General features: G+C 52.9%; 6 protein-coding genes across 6 annotated transcripts; 4 read left to right on the top strand and 2 right to left on the bottom strand.

Moving 5' to 3' along the window:
* Nucleotides 1–146: 146 nt before the first annotated feature.
* HMPREF1541_09351 (uncharacterized protein) lies at nucleotides 147–2,561 on the bottom strand (the record flags this gene model as incomplete). The annotated part of the gene is made up of 1 exon (XM_008714025.1): nucleotides 147–2,561. The coding sequence occupies one exon, from the start codon at nucleotides 2,559–2,561 to the stop codon at nucleotides 147–149; it is 2,415 nt and encodes an 804-aa protein (XP_008712247.1).
* Nucleotides 2,562–5,015: 2,454 nt separating this feature from the next.
* HMPREF1541_09350 (uncharacterized protein) lies at nucleotides 5,016–6,489 on the top strand (the record flags this gene model as incomplete). Its single annotated transcript, XM_008714024.1, has 2 exons — nucleotides 5,016–5,114; nucleotides 5,146–6,489. The coding sequence occupies 2 exons, from the start codon at nucleotides 5,016–5,018 to the stop codon at nucleotides 6,487–6,489; spliced, it is 1,443 nt and encodes a 480-aa protein (XP_008712246.1).
* A 1,232-nt stretch (nucleotides 6,490–7,721) lies between these two features.
* HMPREF1541_09349 (uncharacterized protein) lies at nucleotides 7,722–8,225 on the bottom strand (the record flags this gene model as incomplete). Its single annotated transcript, XM_008714023.1, has 1 exon — nucleotides 7,722–8,225. The coding sequence occupies one exon, from the start codon at nucleotides 8,223–8,225 to the stop codon at nucleotides 7,722–7,724; it is 504 nt and encodes a 167-aa protein (XP_008712245.1).
* A 411-nt stretch (nucleotides 8,226–8,636) lies between these two features.
* On the top strand, nucleotides 8,637–8,786 carry HMPREF1541_09348 (uncharacterized protein; the record flags this gene model as incomplete). Its single annotated transcript, XM_008714022.1, has 1 exon — nucleotides 8,637–8,786. A coding segment is annotated over one exon (150 nt), but the record flags the coding sequence as incomplete, so codon positions are not given.
* A 2,272-nt stretch (nucleotides 8,787–11,058) lies between these two features.
* Nucleotides 11,059–11,438, top strand: HMPREF1541_09347 (uncharacterized protein; the record flags this gene model as incomplete). Its single annotated transcript, XM_008714021.1, has 2 exons — nucleotides 11,059–11,112; nucleotides 11,160–11,438. 2 exons carry the CDS (start codon nucleotides 11,059–11,061, stop codon nucleotides 11,436–11,438), a joined length of 333 nt encoding a protein of 110 aa, XP_008712243.1.
* Nucleotides 11,439–12,617: 1,179 nt separating this feature from the next.
* HMPREF1541_09346 (uncharacterized protein) lies at nucleotides 12,618–13,757 on the top strand (the record flags this gene model as incomplete). The annotated part of the gene is made up of 2 exons (XM_008714020.1): nucleotides 12,618–13,011; nucleotides 13,063–13,757. The coding sequence occupies 2 exons, from the start codon at nucleotides 12,618–12,620 to the stop codon at nucleotides 13,755–13,757; spliced, it is 1,089 nt and encodes a 362-aa protein (XP_008712242.1).
* Nucleotides 13,758–14,892: the final 1,135 nt, after the last annotated feature.

The raw sequence follows: 14,892 nt of genomic DNA, 5'->3' as shown, positions 1-14,892 counted from the left end.
CATCTGCTGCGACTCCGACCTCAAGAGGCTATCCTGAGGACTGCACTGTTGCTACTAGGGGCCGACGAAACCGAAGGGCAGGCTCCCCGAGCTGACAACTGATTACCCCCCAAAGGCCTCTGCTGTAAGCCCAGGGACTCTTTCGGTCAATTTGGTCGACTCTCGGTACCTGAGGTAAAAGGATCTATAGCATGAGGTGGACCGAGCGCTTTGGCTTTTTGAGGTGATGGAGATGGACTCGTTTGAGCTGTGGATGCCGGGAGGTTGGAGCTACGAGCGCTGATCGATGACCACGTGAATGAGGGCGTCTCGGGAGGGGATTTGGACTCTGTAGATGGCTCAGGCTGCGGTGGCGAGTGTGGCCGACGGAAGCGAGGGATTGTCGGCGACGAGATTGAGCCAGGCTCAGTCTTCCCCTCGAGCGGTTGATCAGATACCCTGGAGGGTTCCGAGGTCGGTTTGTAGCTCTTGCATAGACGACGGCCAGCTTCAAGCTTGTCCCGTCTCTTCAGAAGCCGGTCTCGCCTTTCTGCGTCCCAGCTAAATTCTGCAGCTAGTGCTTGGACGGTTTGCTCACTTTCGCTGATTAACGTGCTGGGGGACATTATCTCTGCAAGGCCTTGCATAAGGCAATCTTCTATTCCCAGTAGGAACAGATTGTCGAGAAAAGCAGGTTCCGCGATTTGATAGTGCGCATACACATGAAGTCCCAGTCGCTTGCAAGCGTATCGTTTGAGTGCGTGCGCCATACCGGTAGAATCCAATTCTCCGTGAGGGAGTTCATCTTTTGCGATTTGCAGCTCGTCGGCCAGTATCAGTTGCGAAAGTCTTGCATCCCATGTCATGGGGCGACGGCTGGTATGAGGTCTCAACAGCATGACCAAGCGCTTGTCCAGTGCTGCTTTTCGCTTCCGTAATTCAGGCTCGAACTTCAACCCTATCAAGAGCTCTGACCTGTGCTGGTTGGTTAGAGTTGCAACAGTCTGACAGACATGGTCGTGCACGAGCCCGTATACATCGTCAACGAACCGTGTCGCCAGATCTGCCCATCTGCTTGTTTGATCGTGGAAAAGAACCTCGAGCATTGCAGGGTCGAGAGTACCAGGCATTTGCCAGCCACGATGCTCCTCCCAGAGCGTCGCGACCTTCTCAATGTATGCATCTGCAGTGATCTTGAGTGGAGAGTCTTGCGTTGCTGACGATCTGCCAATGACAGCGCTTTGGGCTGCGGCATCCGTCTCGTTCGCAGACCAAAGCCATCGCATCCCTGTTGCACTAAACCCTGCAGCGAATGAGTCGCAACGCGACCGCACCTCGCCCGCAAGGGGCAGTCCTTTTTGTGCCGAGAAATCGTTCTTCAGGGGGGTCTTCAGAGTGGCCTCCATCCTTTTGTAGTACTCCTGCCCGATGGCAGATAAGTATTCAAGGTTATCGGAATGACTGAAGCGTGGACGGCCTAATCTGTCGAGTTCTGTCTCACATTCTGCAAGTTTCTCGTCCAAACAAGCAACAACGTGTTGCAACTCTTTGCTCACATGGTTTGTGAGCAGCCGACTGAGCTTGGATCGTAACGATGCGGCTCCCTTGTCGGTATCGGAAACTCGAATCCATGAGGGATCTTTCCGAAAGAGTTCCGTTTCGTGGGAGTCGCGATCAAATCCCTCAATCGCCCGTTCCTCCAGGCCAGGGTTTCGCAGTGCATGCCACCCCAAACCTAGGTCGGACTCCCTGCTGGACTCAAACAGCTCCAGATATTCAGTATGACGAGGTCCAGTTCTCGGCAGTTGGTCGGCGTGGGTAATGACGCCAATCGCTCGAGCAGTTGCTTTGTCCGTGTCCGACTGTGAGCCCCCGGCCACGTTCTTCAGCAGTTTCAGGATGGCTTGGGAGTTGTAGTCTCTCAAAGTGGTGATCACGGAAAGAATAATAGAACGCTCATTCCGCACGTATTCCTTGACCATGTCTTCAACCAGATCTGGGGCACTAACATCGTCACGTGAGTGGAAGATGATACCAGGGAGGTCGATCAGAGTAAGATGATCCTGTGCTGGACCTTTAACTTCGATCTGTAGGATGTCTCTGGAGTAAGACTCATTGTCGTCCAGGTTCATTGCCGTAGTGGCTTTGCGCATGATGTCCGGAATCTGTTCCAGACGCAGGGGGCCTTCTTCTGTCATTTCCTGGACCTGCCGTTCGAACATATCTAGACGTTGGTGTCTCTGAGGAGAGCCCTCCAACTCATCATGTAGCTTGATGCGTACATCGGTACTTTCTGACCGAGCATGTCGTAATATGACTTCAGTGGCAAACCGCGTGGATCGGCCTTGATTCGCGGGGAAGCGGATACCCGAAATGGCTTCGAGGACGCTGCTCTTGCCAGCCGACTGCTCACCAACGACGATGATCTGTGGCAGCGGTATTTCGTTGTTGATTCCTAGAGCACGGAGACCGTCAATAGTGTCGAGAAGTTCCAGGCTTCGTTCGTCCCTAATGCTAGTGCAGCCAGCATCTTGCTGCTGGGGAGCCGTCTTGATAGGCTGATCAGATGCGCTGGTCTCCATAGCGAAGGAGATGAAGTTCAACTTGGAGGTTGATGCGCCGGACGTCTCTAAGAGTGGCGCAGAAGCAACAGTAAAGGTCTTGAGTGTAAAAGCGAATGATGGAGGATATCTGAAGTTCTTCGATCAGTTCCCACCGAACTTCAAGGCTACTTATAGCACTGTCCGCCTGGAGCATGGTTACCAAAGCACGTTGCACTTCCCAACGGTCGTCTCCTGGTTGTACTCATCGTGACGGCGTATCGCCCGGACAGTTGGTTGCAGGATGGCCGGACGAGCGAGACATCGAGCGCGAACGCATAACGTGCATATCTGTTTCGGATAGCGATGACAAGAGCTAGACGCGATGACTGTGCTTGCCGTTGGGAGCTTCGCATAGCAGAGTAGATTTAACACAGATGAGACCTGCGGCCAGGCACGAGCCGACTAGCAAGGATACCATCGGCGACCTGTAGTAGTCTGCAGCGGAACACTGTCATACTGCCTTCATAGACTTCTCCTGCACAAAGTCGCGGCTGAACCGCCACGGAGTCAGGGTTGAGGTTGGACCCCTTCTGCAGAAACCTGGTATGGGAAGGTCGACCTGGATTCTCTTGCCATGGCCGGATCAAGTCACTTCTAGGATTGGCCCAGACGAATGACTCTTCGGTGTGATGGCCAGCAAGGTCGGGGGTCAGTCTAAAGCTCAGCTATTTGAACATGAGACAAACCCAAATGAACCGTGGCGGTAATGAGAATGCAGCAGGACCGATAAGGACTAGCGCGACACCGACAGGATACATCCACGCAGGCGGAGACAAAGTACCCTATCTCTCATCACGCTCTCGAGCCCTTCCGGTCCAGTGCGGGACTTAACAGGCGATATTGAAATGCGTGGGCCCCTGGCTGTCTTCTTCCAGCATGGCCGTGGTCCGGGTCAGTCTGGTGACAGACTGGCGCTGGAAGCCTCGGTCCTCGATAAGCAGCCCATCGCACCCGGCACGAGGCGCATGTGATTACATCAGGCCTCGTCAGCTTTCGTCGCTTGAGACGTTCCTGGCTCCCGGACTGGTTCTTCCTCTTGTGAAGCGACGTCGCTTGCTTGGAATGTGGCCTCGCAGAATCTGCCACGAGTTCGTTCACTTCCGCCAGGCATTTCTGCTCACTTCCGACATCCGGTGGTTGGACGTTTCTCACCACACGAATAACTCTCAGCTTGATCGAAGTGCAAGAGCGGCAAATGGCGGGACTGTCGGTGGCCTTAGTAACGCTGGCTTGTTCGCCTTAAAGCTGGAGAGCCTCGGTAGTACCTGAATATTGCTGCCACTGTCAGTACGTATAACATACAGTCTGGATAACAACCTGTCGGCTCTGCTCACCATTCGTCCCATCCGAGAGATCACAGCTTAGTTGCCGCTGGCAAGATGTCGCTTACACCCATAGACCTTGGACGTTGCGGCATATCCTTTCGCGACTTCGCTTACCAGGATTGTCATGTTGCTCTTTCGTCCACACAACGCCGTCGAAACTCCAGAGGCATTCTGCAACGTCTAGCGAGCTTTCGACAAGAACAGAACCCTGGTAGGACCTACCTACTGAGCGTATCTCAGTTACGTATGTTGCACAATACTTTCCCCCTCGACACAATCAGAACCCTCCTAATTCAACCACATACAATCGTCTTCTTTCTCATCCCAATCAAGCTTCTGATGCATCCTCATCTTTTCAACTACTCCAGGCTGCCGAAAGCGCGTGGAAGCTGTCTGGAAATTCTGCCATTCGATCCCATCGATGACAAAGATGATCATCAGATAGTGAGCTGCATCAGCAAGTTCTGCAAACTTAGACCCATAGACGGGTTTATGTCCTTCGACGAAGACTGGCCATCGCGATGTCGCTTAGCTGCTGTTGTTAGAGGCGTGAACCAGGGCTGAAAGAGAGGCAAGTGCCAGGCTTGAGACGAAACGTGCGCGGAGGCCGGACAGGGACGTATCGGTGAGGTGCGAGTCGTTGTGAGGCAACAACGAGGCGGTCTCCGCCGTCCACTCCGAAATATACCTCCTCATGGTACGCTGCATGGAGTCTCATCTATGAGGGAGGACGGTTAAGCGTGGAGATGAAGACTGAAGTTCTGGACTGCGCGAAAGGAAGTTGTAAGTGCCCAGGTCTCGCCTGCTTCCCATGTGTCATCTCTGATAAATGTCGATTAGCGTGAGGGAATGACGATAAGCCCCTAAAGTGTGGCTTCGTTGCAGAGAACAAGAGATCGTGAATTGGCAAGTCGAGGTGGTACTCAAAGAGTTCGGGAGGCAAAGCCAGGAGGAAGAGGCTAGGTGATGCCAAGACAAGGCAACACGCTTAGACTTCCTTCCTTTACTTGCCAACGATTCATGTGTGTGTGCAATCTGAACACCTTCTCTGTCTACCGCCACTGGTCATTCCTGTTGTCTTTCATCAGCGGAGAGACACGCAAGAACGATGGCTTCACCGAAAGAACGTCTGGACCTCTTCCGGCGCCAGGAGACAAACCAGGCTGGTCTACGGAACGATCTGCTTGACGCAAGTTTCACATCCGCCGTAGCTCAACTTCTCAACTGACAATGGACAGGAGTTCCTTGAGAAGATCGAGTCACTACAGAAAGAGCTGGATCAGTCAAGAAATGCCGAAAAGCACTATTACGATCTCATGAACCAAGCGATGCAAGAAAACCGGGACTTGCAGAAGTCGATGGACTGCAACCGATTCATCGCCGCACTCATCGATGGTGACAGTATGCCCTTCCTTGACAAATTCGTTGTCCGAGGTTTTGATGGTGGAGTCGAGGTTGGCCGGCGGCTTCGACTCGCGCTGTCCAACTATCACCGGACAAATCCTCTCCACCGAGGTGATGACAAGATCGTCATATACATTTCTGCCAACCTGCATGGATTGACTTGGGCATATACACTCGCGGGTATAACTCAAGAGCAGTCTAGAGTTCGGGATTTCTTTGTCGGCCTGAGCCAGAGCCACCCCCTGACCAGCTTCGTTGATGCAGGTCAACAAAAAGAAGCTGCAGACTCCAAACTACGTGCACAGGTGGAGTTATACTATTCCAACTCACATTGCCAACAAGTCATCTTTGGTGGCTCTGACTGTGGCTATGCTCCCTTTCTCGATATGCTTGCCAATGCCGAAGACATCAATCGGAGGGTCACGATACTCAGCCCTGCCCATATGCCACATCGTATGTTGCGGACCGTTGCCCAATTTCTGAGGGTAGACTTCCCTGAGATTTTCCGGGCAACGAAAATAGTCACCATCCAGTCCGATATCGAGCCGCTGCCGCTATCCGGCCTCAAGCGACGCCTCAATGATGAAACGCCGCCTCAGCAGCGACATCCGCCTCCCCCCTTTTATAGTGGATCCCATGAGGCTCCTACCGATATTAATAGGGTCGATGAGTACAGCGCCGGAAGGCACTCCCCGCCCAACCCTGACGAGTATCAACCTGAAAACCCTTTTCTGATCAATAACGCCCTTTCAGCGCAAACATACTATGTCAATCAGTACGGCCAAAGACTCGACCAACCCCTGCTGTACGACAAGCAGTATCTGCGTTTCCTTTTCACGAAGAAGGCTCGCCTATGCAACAACTTTTATCTCCGATGTCATTGTCCATACGGCGATAGCTGCCAATGGGATCACTCAGAGGATCTGACTCCTCTTCAAATCGACACTCTGAGACACAAGGCCAGAACTTCTGCCTGTCGTGACCCTTATTGCAATGATGTCGCATGTACGCTCGGCCACATGTGCCCACGCCCGCCGGGTGCATGCCATATGGATGCCTGCAAGTTCTCGGAACAACAGCATAACGTCTGTGTGGAACAAGTCTTTGAGATAGACCCAGCTACGGGGTCCCGAACACAGGTGACCATGTCCACTCCTGCAGACATGGCATTGGACTGACGCTCGAAAAGTGCTCGGGATCTCCGTTCCAACATCATGATCAACCCGTCAGCCAAAGCTATAAAAGCCCACCAGCTTTTGTCACGACCGGGCTGATCTATGGTGATTATAGAGCGCGACACGAACAGCAGCCAGGGAGATGTTACAGCTCTGATGAGACCTTGGTCAAGTTGGAACATCGCAGCCCGCAGGCACCTGGATTTGCTACCCATAGCATGAATTTTGACGACGCTTCTATCAACGATCTGATTGCAGCCCTTGGGCCCGGCGTCGAAGCTCGCGGCGAGTCCTCGCGAAAGTCTGCGGCCGACTACTTTGAGTGACGGGGTAGTTGTCACACCCCTGCCAGCACTCCGATGTTTCACTCAACTTCTACCATTCCACCCATGCAGCATGATACCATTACTACTATTTTGACATCCGCACGGACAGGCGCTGCCCCTGTGTATACACTCTCGCAGGGAAAGAGCTGGAATTGCTGCATCTCTCTGGTGTCTAACCGGCCCCTCCAGTTCGGAGCAACGGCTGAGATACATACCGCAGCTTCAATGAATAAATTTCCTCTGAAAATCATTGATGTGTATTCTACCAGTCTGGTGCCCTGCTGCTTCACCTGTGAAGTGGCTCCTTGACGGCTATACTGATTTTGCAGGTCTTTAGCTTTTGCTGCTTAATTGCGGAATCTCTTCCCAAGAACAAGGGAGCAGAAGTCGGCCATAGCTAGACCTCTGCTTGCGCACCCTATGGGATACAGTGATACGGAGCTGTGCGGTCTCCAACCTTGACTGCAAAATGTCTGGGACCAATCGACAGACGCGCTGGAACGAGCGCTACTATCCTCCAGATATCTCGATGCCGAACTGTTGCGCATGCCCTTGCGCTCACAGTGCTTTACGCTGCCCTGAGATATAGTCGAGGAAAGATCCGATGCTGTATGTCCGTTTCGAGAATCAAAACGCATCGATATTGCGGCAGCCGTCTTCTTCGGCCCTGTAGAACAGGGTTACCGACCGACCAAGATTTTGGGCCTCGTTCCTTTTGTAACAGTGAACTCGTCCGAAAGCTCCCTGAAACTCGGTCCGACTTCCTCATCCATGTCGCCCCGATTTCTGTGATGATGCCATTTTCCCAGGCGCTCGAGGAAGGCTTGACAAATGTCGGCTTTCTTGATCCAAGTTCACAGCTCAACTGGCGAACATTGGAGCGGTCGTCGACTTGAGATCGATCTTCCCTCAGTCTCTCACAAAGGCCATACTTTTCCTCAACTCACGCTCCTTCTGCTTTGTTTCCAACTCCAGGCGCTGGATCGTATACTGCAAGCGCTCCTTTTTCTGCTGAAGCCGCTTCATCTCCAACGACCTCGCATCACTCAATGGCGGAGCTTGGCTCTTGGTACCGCTTTGCGCCTCAGCAAGACTGGATTTGCGTCCGTACTGTAGCCGTCCTTCGAGCAATTCGGAACGCGCTTTGAGACTGTCTTCTTTGCGCGCTAGTTGGTTCACGTAGTTCTCCGCGGTCGAGAGAAGCTGGCTGATGGCTGGAGCGATCTCGTCGACAAGCGACTGCTGTGCTTCGCGCAACTGGGGTTCTGGCAGCAGTTCGAAGTGCTTCTGAGTTTGCAGGACCTTGCACAGGCGTGGAAAATCGTTCACGCCCTCATCGAGGATGGAGATGCTTGATTCGAGGAGCGTGAGTGATGAGCGCAGCGAGGACACTGCGGGTCCCAGTGTCGCCATCGCAGCGACCGACACGATCCACAGTCGTCGCGCGAACGTCTTTGATCTTGTAGTCGAGGGTGAGTAGTAAAACCGTAATATGACCGACACGTCGCGACCACAGGCAGTGAATCCAAACAGCCCGGAGATCTACTACGGTGGCCCTGACGCCCGTGCGTCTAGTGACTTCTCACGCAACCGTAAGTTACCATATTTGGCCTAGTGCTCGAAGCTCAATTCCATCCTGCAACCTCCAAGCTCCCAATCACCGGCACCTTACCAGCTTAACCACCGCCTTCGCCTCTACTCTCACACATATCCCGATACAATCGTCACTATGCCCAAGCTGCTCCCCAAGAAGTTCAACGGCAAAATCGGTACTTCCCTCCCGACACACCTCTCCAACGCAGACCGAAAACTGACCTGTTACAAGCCGAGCCGATGACGCCCTTCTTCGTCGCTGGCCTCATCGTTCTGTACGGTGTGAACGCCGGTGCGAACGCCATGATGGACAGCGAGGAGTTCAGAAACGATCCGCGTAAGTGCCGCTGGACAGCCGGAACCTGCCAGAAGAAGCGCGTACTAATAGGGAACAGGAAACCCAAGGGCCGGCGCGCACAAGAGTGGCACGGACAAGCACTAGATTCTCGACGAACCTGCGATTGACAGCATGAACTTCTGGTTGGACGAGCCCGCATTGGGGATCGACGCATGGGAAACAGCAAATACTGTACATAACGCATGGCATAGACACTCCAACATGAAGGTTGCGCAACCGAGCGTCACCGAGTTGGTTTGAAGGAAAGCGCCATTACCAAATGCACTTTCGTGAAGAACAGCTTCCCTCCGCAGTCATCGTCCCTTCTGCCGTCCGCTGCTGTCCCAAACAGCCCCTTTTGAATGAGGTTCTTCTGGATCAGAAGGCCATCGGCCTGTGTCCAAATTCTGTCGATGGACGGCGGCGGTCCACTGATGTCTCAGGGAGGCGAATTGAAACAGTTATGTCATGACTCCGAAATTCCAGAACACTCGGGGGACATTTTGTGCCCGAAACTCGCATGGAAAATGCCTCGATTCGACCCGGCCGCTTTGATCACAGCTGCAGGGACGGACTGTGGCCGTCCGTTGACAGTGGAGGTGCTCAGCTCAAATTGACTCCGAAAAGCAGCATTATGGGACGTTCTCGAACCACGTTCACTGATATGTATTTGTAGATACTCTCCACTCCGCAAGGCTAAGTCAAAAGGGGCTGGGGACCGACACCATTTCAAAGGTCTACCATTTTGGGAGAGTCTGCTTCCCAACAGCGATCTCTTCATCCAATTCACCACTGAGCATGGAAGTTTCCCGCTTTTGAAGGCTCGTAACATTGAACGAATCTTTCTATCTAATAATTGGACGGACCCCACGTGGTCAGGATACTTAAAACACCAACACCTGGTCGTCCATACTGAATCCGCTCTCATCCTTGCACAGCAGCTGTCTACCATCCATGGAACCGTTCTGAGCCCAAAGCTGGGATATGCCAAGAAGCCCAACGGCATGGCCACCACCGTGATACTTCTTTTAAACACAGCAGAGACCTGTTACTACTCACGATACGATGAACGAGCTCTGCTAGGATTGACAAGCTGAGCTTCTTGCGAATGATATATGTCGCCAGTAATTTCGACAGGCGTGGGTTGGCAGCTCTATTTTCAGTGTGCCTGTCAGTACATCTCCAGATCTGGCATCGGACTTACTTTTGATCGGCCGTGAAACCTTGAGTAGGTAGGATCGATTCGACGCCCGGCAGCACGTGCGAACATTGCGGCATTCACTCGATGAAGATGTACACGAGCCACAGACTCCGAGTTCGTGGATAGGATTTCAAAAGCCCGGTGACCAGCATGAGATGACGAAGAGGGACTCCTGCATAAGCTCAATAGGTAAGAAGTACTTGAGAAATTCGTGAGGACAAGTTCGTCCTCGTCGCGAAGCTTAGCACGCTAGGAGAGCACTTGGGGAGCGCTGTTCGGATGTCGTCCCCGAAGCTTGCAAAGCGGCCAGCCTGGAGCGGATATCCGAGGCTCACCCCTATCGATAGCGGAGCGGATGTGCGTCCTAGACGACCCAACATCCTCACTTCATCCTTCGAGAGATTCGCACCGAGTACCCGAGCATATTCCTTATTACTGACTACCAGTGCCAACAACACCGAAATTCAAACCAGGGACTCGTCCTCTGCCAGTCGGCGACTTCCAAGTCCGGGGCTTTCCTACGTATCAAAGTGGGGGAAGGTACTTTAGGTGGGGATAATACCAAGCCCGCTCTTGAGACCCTGCCTCGCCTGCGCTCCTAGTCATCATTCAAACCTCAGCCAACTCCTACAACTTATATGCTCTCGGTGTCACTCAGATCACATAGGCTGATACTGCAGCTCATCTGCCAGAGCCTATGCGGCAGTGATTTGTCGTACCTCATTGCAGTCACTACACCTCGATTACGAATCCACTTCCCCGTTTGACGGCCGATTGCTTCAGTCCCCTCGCCGGCATTGGCCGCCTGGACAGACCGCGTGACCTAGTACCTCGTTTTATCAAAGTGTCCTCTGAAATCACCTACGCCGGCTCAAAGCGGATAATTTTCGAACGCGAAAGACAACTTGTCTGCCTGTTGAATACCGCTCGCCTTTGGCGAAGACTAGCCAAGAAGATACAAGATACATTGAAGCATCACAGATAGCCCACCCGAGCCCTTGCGAAACCTACGAGATACTTGTTCGAAAGCTCAAGGCAGAACCAAGTCTTCTGCTGTTCGCACTCGCTTTAGCAATTCTACAAGACGTACCGCGCAGGAAACAGGCACCGCAACTATGGGCCTTTCGTATAACATCTACCTCAACTCCAACAAGATTTTTGGCTGCAAAGTAAGTGGACCGACATCTTCAGGGTTCATTTCGAATAACCAATGTAGGTATGCAAGACGCATCTAGCAGACTTCGATGACATAATCTCTCGCAACTTCCGAGGCCAGCACGGCAAGGCATTCTTGTTCTCCGCAGTGGTCAACATCAGACAAGGCGAGGCGATGGAGCGAAACATGACCACTGGAAGGCACATTGTACGCGATATAATGTGCAAGCAGTGCAACGAGACAGTGGGTTGGAAGTACGACAAGGCTTACGAGGCCAGTGAGAAGTACAAGGAAAACAAGTACATTCTCGAATCAGAGCTGCTGTGCACGGTCAATTGAGGAGTGTATGACACGGGCGGAACAATTATATTTGCATGACCGGAGTCAATGGAATACTAGGGTCGGGCATGGATCGGACGTTGCACGTACGGACGATGGTTACAATAGACTGGTTGCATTATCATATTGAAAACCTCGATGGTCTTCGGGGTAAACCTCCACAAAGCTGAAACATCAATAGCACGGGGAGGCAATGGAAGCCAGGATGCTATCCAAGTGATATTACCCAATTCCCATTTCTCAACTGTCCAACTGATTTGATAACGAAGGACACTCATCGAAGTGGGCTGCTGGAGGGGAATAATTAGGTACGAAGAATCGTTCGTATAAGAGCTCGTCACGCAGCCAATGTGTCGGCAAGAACACGCCAGGTGTGTCGGTCTCGACCATGTTCGGTGGCAACGGATCTGAAAAATAATGCAATTCGTCTAGTAGTGGACGAGGTGGAGGTCCCAATGAGCGTGCTCGAGCCTGGTAGATAGCAGAAGAGACCGGCGCAGAGAAGGTCACCTCCTCATGTGTCTAATACCGACTTTCGCTTGCAGATCAGCTCAATTACCAGCATTACGGTCACACGTTTTGGCTGTGTCAGTCCATTACTGTAAGGCGGTCAATCAAGGATCTTCGACCCCGAGTTCCGTATGCTGATCGGGGATGCAAACACGGGGGAGCAACTCTATTGTAGCCTTCCGTAGCTCCTACAGAAGTTGCTACACACATTGGTCTACCAGAGTGCCCATCTTCAGTGTGATGTGATACAGAGTACGTGCATTGTTAGTGGCGTATTGAAAGCTGTTGGATGCAGCGTGTGTGCTTCAGATGTGGAGTCCCGCATGCGGTTCATGCTTGGCAGAAGGCCAAAGCTTCTCGCTGGATGATAACTTCGGGGCCAGGCTTTGAGGAATGCTTCTGCGGTTCTTGTTCTCCTTCACCTCCACCCCTCCTCTCCACCCTTTGATCACCTCTCTCACCTTGTCGAATCTACGCTACCTCACGTACCTCCGCCCTCTTTACAATCTCGTAGTTGTCAGGCTGCATTTTTCCTCCACTCCGCCCGCCACCCCGCTCTGCGTCAAAGTCGCCGACACCACACCTGTCTCCCCAACCTCTTCCAGAAGCCTTCGCTTTGCCCTTTGCAACCTGATCGCCTTGTTGCAGCCACAATAATCCTCCTCCGACATGTCTTCCGATCAAGTCATCTCCCCCAGTCATGCCGAAGGTGATGCTTTGGCCGACCAGTTGAACCGAGCCGACCTGAATGATAGGGAGGATGCACCGCCCAAGACCGAGGAGGAGTACGCCCAGTCGACCCTCACCCTTCGCGCGATCGTCTCGTCCAAGGAAGCCGGCGTCATCATAGGCAAGCAAGGAAAGAATGTTGCAGATCTACGCGACGAGACTGGAGTCAAAGCTGGTGTCAGCAAGGTAGTTCAAGGCGTCCATGATCGCGTCTTGACGGTGACTGGGCCCCTTGCCGGCATCTCCAAGGCATATAACCTTGTTGCCAAATCTCTGCTTGAAGGCGCCCCCCAAATGGGCATGGGTGGTGTTGTTCAGAACGCGGGCACTCACCGTGAGTCGCATCGCGTCCCCTTTCTGTCCATCCCGACTAATTCAAGTATAGCCATCCGTCTGCTCATATCGCACAACCAGATGGGCACCATCATTGGTCGCCAGGGCCTCAAGATCAAGCATATCCAGGACGTGTCAGGCGTTCGTATGGTGGCACAGAAGGAGATGCTTCCCCAGTCAACCGAGCGCATTGTCGAGGTTCAGGGCACTCCCGAGGGTATCGAGAAGGCTGTGTGGGAGATTGGTCAGTGCTTGGTTGATGACTGGCAGCGTGGCACCGGGACTGTGCTGTATAACCCCGCGGTTCGTGTTCAGGTTGGGTCTGGTCCACTACCTCCCGCTGTGGGCGCACCAGCCGCGAGCGCTTTCAACGGGCGGCCGTTCAACCGCACTGGCAGCGGAGCCGACTTCACCGACAACCGTGGCTATGCGCGCACCCAGGAAGGTGCGGCTCGTGGCGGCGGAATCCCTATGGTCACCGAGGATGGTGAAGAAGTCCAGACGCAGAATATCAGCATCCCCGCTGATATGGTCGGCTGTATCATTGGCCGTGGCGGCTCTAAGATTAGTGAGATTCGAAAGACAAGCGGGGCTAGGATCAGTATTGCCAAAGCGCCCCACGACGAGACGGGCGAGCGCATGTTCACCATCATGGGAAGCGCCGCCGCCAACGAGAAGGCGCTATACCTCCTCTACGAGAATCTCGAAGCTGAGAAAGGCCGCCGTCAGCAAATCTCATCCGAGTAATACATCTCACGCCTCGACAACTCTCTACACTGACACTAAACATCATCGACCGCGCGGCACGTCACCTTACACTCCTTCACCCCTTCTCCTTCTGTTCCACCAAGCTCGAAACCTACAAACGCACCTCAACCAACAAACAATCAAAAGCATGGGCGAATTTTCATTTCTCTTTTGGCGTCTGATAGACTGATTGCGCAAAGCGAACTTGATGATGATGCTATGATACCTGCCTCGCACGGCATGCGAGAGTTGACGAGTTACGATACTTGAGATTTCCAACTTTTCGACCGACATCCTCTTATTACGGTCGGCAAAAGGCCTCGGTCGAGGGAGGCCTCTCCAGCCGCTAATATCAAACTACCAACTTAACACACCCCTATTCGTTCCCTCCCCAGCGCCAACCCCAATCCCAACCCCCTAAACCGAAAACTACCCGATAAGATGGAAACACCGTTGCCAGGAGAAACGCCAGCAGCTACGGGGGCGGCAAGGAGTCCTGGGCAGGCAGAGAGGCACGTCGCGGCAAAGCAGACTGCCCTCGTAGCATGGGTGCTGGCTGAGTGTTTCCATAGTCACAAAATGATACTCCCATACCTTCTGAGAACCTCCTCCTTCGTCTGTTCACACCATCTAATCCGCTCCCCTTCCCTTCTGTTGCAACCCTTCTGAGAAAGAAAGGGGCCACGCCCAACACCACAGTAGGTCCGTACGAAATTAGACACATATTCACAAAGCTTACTAGTAGCGACCACGTCTTCTTTTGAAGTATTTTCCTTTTTTCTGATTTCTGGCCCTTTTCAAGCAGGCCATCAGCATCAGAAGCCGCGCCTTCTAAATTGGGCGGGGGACACATTTTGCTTTGCATGGCTAATTATACAAAGTTCGTCAACAACAGCGTCGTCGTCGTCGTCGTTGTCTTCCAGCGAGTGATGTCGCTTGATGGCGCATCTCACTTGGCAAAACACCTCTCCAAGCGAAACCGCTGCATGCTCACGTTTCCTCTTCTGTTCCATCCCTCGCATTACCATGGCCATGGCTATCTTGCGCCCCTCTCTATCTCTCTCTCGGTCTCTCTCTCTCGCTGTGCTACTAAAAATACAATGCTTCAAATCGCTGGGTTGTCTCGGACAACTAC

Source organism: Cyphellophora europaea (assembly GCF_000365145.1).
Source record: "Cyphellophora europaea CBS 101466 unplaced genomic scaffold supercont1.10, whole genome shotgun sequence".
NCBI lineage: Eukaryota > Fungi > Ascomycota > Eurotiomycetes > Chaetothyriales > Cyphellophoraceae > Cyphellophora > Cyphellophora europaea.
Note: the sequence above shows the minus strand (reverse complement) of the source record. Positions and strands in the feature narration are given on the sequence as shown.